The sequence below is a fragment of the Penaeus vannamei genome, chromosome 14 (assembly GCF_042767895.1).
Source record: "Penaeus vannamei isolate JL-2024 chromosome 14, ASM4276789v1, whole genome shotgun sequence".
In the NCBI taxonomy this organism is placed as follows: Eukaryota; Metazoa; Arthropoda; class Malacostraca; order Decapoda; family Penaeidae; genus Penaeus; species Penaeus vannamei.
The window spans coordinates 10,132,328-10,142,327 of NC_091562.1; the positions used below are offsets into that span (position 1 = coordinate 10,132,328).

Below are 10,000 nucleotides of genomic sequence, written 5' to 3' on the forward strand. Positions count from 1 at the left end.
GATCTTTGACGCCGAAAAAAGAAGCAATAGTGTTGAGTTTCCTCTGCGGAGTTGATGCGTATTGCTGCGCTTTTGCAAAGGCAGAAAGAGTCATGCCAAATTTCTGTGAGAGTAAAATTTTCGAATTAGTTTATTATTCGAGAATCAGTTCGAAAATAGACTGAAGTATAATAATCAACACTGATAACTACTTGCTTGCTAACCTTTTCATATTCTGCAAAATACCACATGGACTCGAAGCGAGATGCTGGTTCCCGTATAGCTGCGACATATTTGGCTGATTCTTTCACCATCTGCAAGATCAATACATTTCTAATGAGTGAACGTCACCCAACTTTTGTTGGCGAATTTACTGTAAAAAAAAAAATCTCAAAATTTAAAAATAATGCTGAAATTGTCAACAGTGGCATCTGAATGCGATAAATACCTTAAAGATAAATGAAACACCATGCCAAGTAGGTTATTACGGAAGCGAATATTAATGCAATCAAGAGTACGTTAACTAACTGACGGTGTGTCAGTCCGAGAACACACCTGTTGCGCTCTCTCCTTGTCGAACAATGTGTGGTATACGACCATGTCGTAGCGACCGTCGGGAGAACCATGATACTCTGGCGGCAGATGCGGTAGGGCGAAGTTCAGGCCATGCTTGACTCCGTACCTGTCGAAATGTTTCGTTCAGACAAGTACTGACTAAAATTCCCCTTTCCCCTTTGTTCTGTCTTGCAGTGTAAGGAACTTCTTTGGTAAGTAAACGGATATATATTGCAGCGTCAGAAGAGTGTCAGAATGCCATCCTGTCCCCTCCCCCCCCTTTCCTCTCTATTTAAACCAGAACCATTACTTACGCGACGAAAATCTGGAAACTAGTAGTGGACGCGCATTTCGGGATCTTGAGGAAATACACTGAATTCTGAGGAACACACGACTTCCTTGGTCCTTCTTGGTTCCCCAAAGGTCCAGGGAGTAGCGTCGGCTGCATCACTCTTGAATCAGCAACAATTGGGTTTAATTTGTATAGAATAAAGATCAATAACTTCCCTTGCGAATCGCATGTAATTCATGAGTAATATATATATATATATATATATATATAATATATATACATATATATATATATGTATATATATATATATATATATTTTTTTTTTTTTTTTTTTTTTTTTTTTTCTTCTTCTTCTTCTTCTTTCTTTTTTCTTTCTTTTTTTTCTTTTCTTTTCTTTTTTATGATCGATTTTTTTTTTTTTTGTACAATTTGTATCCAGGCGTACGTATTGAGTAACCAAGCGAATCATCTACTTTGATTGTATTTACCACTTCTTAGTAGGGAGTGAAAATGAAGGCGATTTAAGTGGTCAGCCTCAATATCTGATGACTTAGATGAGAAAACTAATGTATTATACGTTATCATGAAGTCCCCATTTGGTAGTGATGCTGATGATAACAATATTTACCAATATTACCAATATTACTATCATAATCAATATTACCATTATCATCATCATTACTACCATCTTTTTCATTATAGTGACAACGCTATAACTGCGAATGCGGCAATAACAAAATAACATATAATAATGATAAAAAGAAGGGAGTCAAGTGATATTAACAATAATGAAATAGTGAATAACATTAAGAATTCAGGTACTGATGACTGTGAGACTGGCTTAGTTCACAGATAATTACATATGTCTTGCAAAACAGAACAAAAATACGCATTGGATATATCTTATCGCATTTTATACCATGAGTAACTCGATGGCGCAAGACCTTGCAATTTCCCCATCACACAGCTAGTGTTTGCAGTGAATTATTCGCAAGGACAATTAAGAGCTAACAAGAGCTGTTTCGCATGGTATTACGCAGTGACTGATTCCTATCAAGTGTGATTCAAATTTGTAATTGCTCTGATGCATATAAAATGGTGATACTTTCCTACCTAAAATTCTAAGCAGAAAGTTCTTTGATCACTCATTAGGAGTAGGTTGTTAATGAACTTAATAGTTAATAGGGCATATAAATTTCTCTCTCGCTCACTCACTCACACACTCACTCACTCACTCACTCACTCACTCACACACACACTCACTCACTCACTCACTCACTCACTCACTCACTCACCCACCCACACAAACACACACACACACACACACACACACACACACACACACACACACACACACACACACATACACACACACACACACACACACACACACACTCTCACTCACTCACTCACTCACTCACTCACTCACTCACACAAACTCACTCGCTAGCTCGCGCGCTCACTCACTCACACACTCACTCACTCACTAGCTCGCTCACTCTCTCTCTCTCTATGCCACGTTGTCCCTCACATTTCTCACAGATGTGGCGCAAAACTAACCTCATTTGTCTTTCTCGTCGTTTTCCGGATAAATGAATAGTAAGGAATATCAGGCAAATCATTATTGTGAGTCCTGCCGCTTTTCTAATCTGCGACCTGCACAAAAGAAAAATAATCTAATAATATATATTTTTTTAGTAAAAAAATGCTAAAAATGTAAATAAGGAGTTGATAATTCTGTTAAAATGTGAAATATCATACATCAAATAGAGAATATAGTAATGTTGTTTCACCTCATGGTAAACGTTTCGCGCCACTATGTCCGGGAAATTTGAAGACACACTGTTGATAGACAGAAATGCAGTTGATTTGTGACGATATTTATGTTGATAATCAGGATAATGAATGATGGTACAATTGATATTTTTCTCTTTAACAGAATGAATATATAATAAAATGATCTCTATATACAATTTATCTTATTCTACCAACTTTACACAAATATGCTTCTTGGCTCCCTGTTTACTATAAAAATCGTAAGTCCGCAGACCTGTGTTATATGTTGATCCTTCTGTAAACTTAACTCATTCTTTCAAATAAGAGAATATTTTATATTATAACATACATTTTTTCATTGTATTTGATAAGAAACTAAATGAGTTATAGCAGATTTCGAGGACAAATATGCTGACGGTATTAGGAGCGCGACAGTTGTGATGCTTCTTGGCTCCCTGTTTACTATAAAAGTCGTAAGTCCGCAGACCTGTTATATATTGATCCCTCTTTAACCTTGAATTATTCTTTCAAATAAGAGAATATTTTATACTATAATATACGGTTTTTCATTGTATTTGAAAAGAAACTAAATGAGTTACAGCAGATTTCGAGGACAAATATGCTGACGGTATTAGGAGCGCGACAGTTGTGATATTCTGCACTAATTGGAATATCTGCATAATTCATACCACATCGATTACGTACATATATATATACAAATACATAGACCAAAAAGAAGTGAAAACGTGTCTGTGACTATTAAGCGTTATTTCTTAATTCTATAATGTACAGTACAACACGGGGAAATCATCAGCATGTAGATTCACTTTTTTAGGTGCAGTGTTCTGTAAATTTCCGAACCTAATGTAATAGTAATAATAACTACTAGCGGCTTATTTAGCTGTGTGTCGCGATTTAGGAACAAAAATAAACAAAAAAGTCTGTCACAGAGAAAAATATAACAATTGGAATTCAACTAAATTGTTATTACTGTATTATTATTATTATTATTATTCCTTGCTTGTGTAGTAACACTGCCAATCAGCACCGATATAGGTTGCATAGGAAACAGAGCGAGAACCGAAAAGGAATATATTGAATTAACTGCATTATTGATTAGTAAGATCCTTTACTGAATATGTAATTGACTGGGAAATGCAGATTTTATTTTGACCGAGTGTGGTTATAAAAAGATCTAATGAGCCTAGTCGACTCCCTGAAAGCTACTGTTTATGATTATAGTTCTTGTCATCGTTTTTTTTTCGTTTTTTTTCTTATTTCTAGTTCTCGAATCACTGAACTGGCTTATCATCAGTCACAAATATGCACACTGAGAGAGAGAGAACACAATTGAAACAACGAAACTAAGGGATAGGCAAAGAAAAGCAAAATCTAAAAGGATTATAAGCACAGTGAAACGAGGGAATGCACATGGTTTCAGACCGCCGTAGGAGAAGGGAGTGTGTCTTTGAAACGATGCAAAACTTCCAAGGGCGTTGTTACTGCGTTCTCTTTGTAACAGCACAAGCACAGTTGTGACAAGTTCAGTTGATTCGACCGATGATTGGCGGCAGTTGCTGTTGCCAATTCGTTGGTTTTTGGCTTATTTCATGTTGATTACCTCATGCTACGGGTGCAGGTGTAGTTCCTTAATAAGGTGTATATATTAACTAAACCGAAAACTTAGTCCAAACGGTAGAGAAAGGAAGTGTCAAGAATATCCATATTATTTATTTATGTGATTTTATACAGCTAGAAAAAAAATACAATTGAGAACACGTGAAAGTACCACGAAAAACATTAAAACGTTATATGAAGTGAAAGAAGTAAAAATTGAGCTTTTCATTGACTAAAACTAAAAAATGTATCTGTTTAGGAATATATATCGTAAATAATCCATAATAAAAAAAAATAACAATAATAAAAATTAAACTACTTGACTGAACACCAAGAGAAATAAAAACAAGGGAAACTTCAAATACATCTGTTTTTATACATAACTGATGAGAGTATCCATAATTTGTGAATATTAATTACAAAATGTGAATAAAAATGAAATGAGATGAAAAAAATGTATAAAGTCAATTGTCATAACATTCACCTACCTCGTATAATAATAATAACGCGCTATTAAAATAGGCCCAGGACAAACTCTGTATACATCGAAAAAAAAAAAAATTACTATTGCCTGGCTGCTAAATGAGCTAATTATGAGAATATGTTCTATAACTTTACACATTAATAGGGATTTTTTATATTTTGCTACCTCAAAATTGATGCAGTACATGTAAAACAAATGAAGCCAAGGGATAGATTACAGGTAGTACGAGTTTTAGACTGCAATAAACATCAGTGTAATTGTTTGAGCATGTACAGTCCTGGACTATTCCTTAAGCATTCGCATACATTAATATTAGCGGTGAAATGTGTAACTATATAATGTAATTAATGGATTAAAAAATAATAATTGTATAAAATTATTAAGGGTAAATCTTTTTATACATTAATATTAGGCGGTGAAATGTATAACTATATAAAATAATTAAGGGTAAATCTTTTCATACATTAATATTAGCGGTGAAATGTATAACTATATATAATAATTAATGGTAAATCTTTTAAGGAAATGAGTAGACTAACAAAATGTAAATGTTAATATATACCTTTAAGTAAAGTTTTCTTTTTCAATAGATTACTATCTTTCCTTTCACGTATATTTAAAATACCCTTTCTTCTTTCCCTTAAGTGAAAGTCCATGATGACAGGTTGTAAGTTAAGTGACTAGAGACCCATATCTTCTGCCTTCTTATAAGTTGCTTTATGATATTAGACCCCGACAGTGAAATCATTTTGCAAATACTTGAATTGCTTGTTACTCGCCAAGTTTTCACAGTCTTGGATGATCCACTGAGTTCAGCTCCACAGTCTTCCAGAAATCGAGCATTTGCTTGGCGAAGATCCTCGACTTCCCTCCGCATTCTTTCCTCGCCAAAGGCTTTCACTTTCTCCTCAAACACTTCACTGAAGAACTTGTACAGAATGACATCCTGTCTGTTCAGTTCTCGAAGCCTGTCCATAATAGCCTCTGAGGACTTAGGCCTATAAGACGCACTCCGAATCTTAGCCTTGACATAAACGATGTCTTGAGTGTCCCAGCACATGAGGTGCTTCAGGAGGACCAGGGACTCGTCGAACCTCTCAGCAATCATGACCAAGTCAAAGGTCTCATTCAGCCCTTTTGCCTTGCTATACATCTCGCTTTCTGTTACACGGTCGCTGGGAGATTTGACCCCGAAAAAAGTAGCAAGTTTGTTTAGTCTCATCTTCTCAATCGTCGTGTATTGTGACGCTTTTGCGAAGGCAGAAAGATTCTTATCAAAATTCTGTGAGAGAGGAAAAGTCTGAAATTAGTTTATTTTCGAGGATCACTTTTAAAACAGGCAGAAGTATAATAATTGATATTGTACTTAATAACAAATTGCTTGTTGACCTTTCCATAATACCACATGGACTCGAAGCGAGATGCTGGTTCCCGTATCGTTGCAACATATTTAGCTGAATCTCTCATCACCTGCAAGGTCAATATATGATAGAAAATCATTAAACTTCTATTGAAGATTTTAGATTTAAGATTTTACCAAGCTTACAAATATGTCTTCGTCATAAAATTAGAAAAAAAGAACCTCAGGAGAATGACATCCCAGTGAGGGAAAAAAATTCAACTGAAGAGTGAACCATATCCATGTTGACAACTGTAGAAAAGGTATGAATGAGACTGGATATCTTCACAATACAAGATATGTATTTGACCGGTTTCGATTACGTCTTCATCAGAAATACATGGCCTATCACACGAGAGCAAATTACTGTGTACTTTGTATATTCTAAATGTCTATACTGTAGTTTTAACTAAGCTATCAAGAAGCGCGTGTCCGAGGAAATGTTCAGTGAGCCATTTAATCGCTACAAAATAAATATAATGAATTATAATGAACTAGGGCAGGTCCAAATCATTATAAGCATTATAAAAAAGGTTAATGATATTAAATATGGAACCTGGTTGAAGTCAGGGATTGTTCTCATAAGTAGGCCTATGCACACTGTTTGGGAAAGCAAGGAAAGCAGACCTAAGCTTCAGTATTCGCAATGGGTCTGTAATACTGTGCAGTTATGACCTCAAAAGTTTTTGAAGACAGCCTTAATGTACCTACAAATAGTCTGTGTGCAACATCTCTGATATTTACGAAGTCAAAATTTGTGTTTATTTCAACTCTGTTTACAAATATGTGTACAAACTGACTGTGCATGTTCTTCTTATCATAGAGAGTACACGATGTATAAGAATGAACTACAGTGTATCCCACTAAATGATCACATTAATAATACAGCAGTCAGCAGTGACTGTGTGTGAATGCCTCTTTGAATTTACCAGTCAGTCAAGGAACACATACCTGCTGTACTCCCTCCTTGTCAAACAGCGTATGGGATACAACCATGTCGTAACGACCGTCGGGGGAACCATGGTACTCTGGCGGCAGACACTTCGGAGACACAATCAATCTTCTAGGCAGGGCGAACGTAAGGCCGTGCTTGACTCCGTACCTGAGCGAAATACCTTCATTCAGGCAGGTACAGTTGCCACAAGAAGATGCCACAACCCCTTGAATACTTCCTGTTCAGATGTGGCACTGTCTCACTACGGAGTGAGTGATGTGCACTATGTCAAATGTCAGAATGGCGGGCGGCATTTTTGAATTAAATTTTCATGAACATTTTCAGAAGTTATTTGTTGTGCTTCAAAGGTGTCATGACATAAAACACAATAATTACACAGAAAAAATTTAGCTTCTACACACTTTCTTTAATACTTAAAAAAAAATCTTCCTCCTCTCACTCTTTTTTACTCTCTCTTTTTCTGCTTCTTTTCTTGTCCCCCTTACATACTTTTACTTTTTTTCACTTCCTATCGCACAATCTTTATCCATCCTATATATTCATAAACGCCTTCTGTCTTTCCAGATTTCCCGCATTTTCTCGTTTCCATCTTTACAACTTTCCACATTCTCTCCCACTCTTTCAACCACCAACAAGAGAACCATTACTCACGCGACAAAAATCTGGAAGCTAGTAGTAGAGGCGCACTTCGGGATCTTGAGGAAATACACTGAATTCTGAGGGACACAAGACTTCGTTGTGCTTGGGTTCTTCAGATGTGCAGGTGGCATCGGCTGCATCACTCTTGTAACAGTAATCTTTAATTATTCTTTTATTCGTACAGATATTTTCCTGGCGCTTAACATACATCTAAAATCGATTTCTATCTCCTACAACGTGTATCTAAACATACAGACTTAATACCATATGAATCAGCTAGTTAACGGTCGTCCATATTATGGAAAAGTGCACAAAATTTTGACACTACTAGTACATGCTAACACTGTCAGTATTGCCCGTTGCAGGTGTTCTCCACATTTAATAACATTGTACTATGTGATTATTCAAAATTATCTGCCGCGTCAACAGCCTAAGTCATCTGCGGAGACTGTCAAGAGCTGCCACTGCCGCGCTGAAGCTAGAAATCATAACGAAATACATTAGATCACACGTCATCATCATAAGCGTATGGAGGTATTTTGAAGTGAGGGGGGCGGGGGGGGGGGCAAAGTGAGTTCCACCCAAATATAGCCGGTGGTCCAGAGGGCTGCAGGCCCTTGGCAGGATCCAGGGGCAGCACCTGGAAGCTCTTGGATTTTAGCAATTTTAAAGAGAAACTCATTCCTTTCTTCATCAGAATGTCAGACATTTTTATTTAGATAATGCCTGACTATGCCTGACTTTGGGACCGCCCTCCTTAAAGACCCTATCATACTAGCACTTTTCCGTCAATTTCTGGGGTTCCGTCTGAATTTAATGACGGAAAACGTGCCCATGTAAACAAGCATGGTGCCATCTCGAGTTTTGTCATAAACATCGAGCTATTTGAAAGAAATTTAATTGTATATATTGTATATAGAAATATTCTAGATTATATTACACTTACATTATTTTCATTCTATCTAATTTACCAGTAAGAAATATATATAAATATTTGTATAGATTCCTCTTAATAAATAAAGGCCCTATCACACTATCACTTTTGTCGTCATTTTTTTGCGTTTCAGAATGAACTTTCGGTATGAAAATCGACTGACCCATGTAAACAAACATGGCGCTATCGGAGTGAGGTCCCGGGCATCACACGAAAATTCTCATACGTATTACGTTATTTTAAAGGAATATGATGATGTATATTGTATATACGAATGTCCTAAAATATTAGCTTATGTTTACAGTCACTCATCCTATCTAGTTTATTAATAGTACAAAATCAAAACGGAAATTAGTCAGACGGACACAGTCGTAACCGTCTCCGTCTGAGAGGCGTTCTGTTTGGAGTCGATACTTGCAGAAAGCCTGAAATTCAGACGGAAACGCAAATATTGACGGAAAAAGAGGTAGTGGGATACGGTCTTATTTTTTAGGACAAGATCAAGACGGAAATTAGTCAGACGGAAACGGTCGTTTTCATCTCCGTCTGGGAAAACCTCAAATTCGGAAGGAAACGCAAAAATATGCTGAAAACGTGCAAGTGTGAAAGGGCTTTTCGTGCCAGAAGACTATAATTATAATCTTTATTAGCACTTTTCAGTTTACAAAATTCAAATGTTCTGATATGCAAAATTCTAATTAACTCCATATAAATGCTAATGTACATATGCTCTTTTTGAGCCATTAAGATTAAATCGTTAATGGCTTTGTCCATAAATCTTTCGTAAGTCTCTCTCTCTCTCTCTCTCTCTCTCTCTCTCTCTCTCTCTTTCTCTCTCTCTCTCTCTCTCTCTCTCTCTCTCTCTCTCTCTCTCTCTCTCTCTCTCTCTCTCTTTATTAATTTATTTTTATTTTTTCAATCCCTCACACCCAGTTTTGGTCTCCCTTCAGGTCTAACCTTATTTGCCTCGGCCGACGATTCTTGAACAAGGGAGCGGTGATCAGGTACAGGCAAATTACCAAAGCAGGTATCGCCATATGCTGAGGCTTCCATCTGCGCAAAACAAAAGTAAAAATGCCAACAATAAATATATGAAGTGGCACTGGATACCAATGTAAAAGGTACTGGAAGGCAAGATAGTCGAGACTGACAATTTTGTTCAACTTTCAGATATTCAGAAACAAGAAATATATATTTTTTAGCAGATTTACCGCATGGTTATTGTGCTTCACGCCAGAGAATCAGGAAAATCTGAAGACACTGTTGGTAGATATAAATGGAAAGTCAGTGGCGATAATAAACATTAATGGTAAAATTGTGATAATAGTTTAAGACGAAAGTAAAAAAAAAAAAAGGCTAATAAAGCTATA

At 36.3% G+C, this 10,000-nt stretch overlaps 2 protein-coding genes across 3 annotated transcripts in view; both read right to left on the reverse strand.

The window, feature by feature from the left end:
* Positions 1–4,153, reverse strand: part of LOC113813472 (galactosylceramide sulfotransferase) — a 5,536-nt gene extending 1,383 nt beyond the window's left edge. Inside the window, exons 1-7 of the mRNA XM_027365455.2 lie at positions 4,034–4,153; positions 2,620–2,668; positions 2,387–2,482; positions 849–986; positions 535–661; positions 204–293; positions 1–103 (exon numbers count right to left, since the gene is read on the reverse strand). The exon at positions 1–103 is cut by the window's left edge and continues 1,383 nt beyond it. Coding sequence (XP_027221256.2) covers positions 1–103; positions 204–293; positions 535–661; positions 849–986; positions 2,387–2,482; positions 2,620–2,624 — 559 coding nt within the window. The 5' untranslated portion in view covers positions 2,625–2,668; positions 4,034–4,153. The remainder of the gene's footprint in view (positions 104–203; positions 294–534; positions 662–848; positions 987–2,386; positions 2,483–2,619; positions 2,669–4,033) is intronic.
* A 209-nt stretch (positions 4,154–4,362) lies between these two features.
* Positions 4,363–10,000, reverse strand: part of LOC113813471 (galactosylceramide sulfotransferase) — a 6,556-nt gene continuing 918 nt past the window's right edge. For both annotated transcript variants that reach the window (XM_027365452.2, XM_070129714.1), the window contains exons 2-7: positions 9,842–9,890; positions 9,588–9,683; positions 7,709–7,840; positions 7,054–7,204; positions 6,093–6,173; positions 4,363–5,985 (exon numbers count right to left, since the gene is read on the reverse strand). In XM_027365452.2, coding sequence (XP_027221253.2) covers positions 5,344–5,985; positions 6,093–6,173; positions 7,054–7,204; positions 7,709–7,840; positions 9,588–9,683; positions 9,842–9,846 — 1,107 coding nt within the window. In that variant the 5' untranslated portion in view covers positions 9,847–9,890 and the 3' untranslated portion in view covers positions 4,363–5,343. The remainder of the gene's footprint in view (positions 5,986–6,092; positions 6,174–7,053; positions 7,205–7,708; positions 7,841–9,587; positions 9,684–9,841; positions 9,891–10,000) is intronic.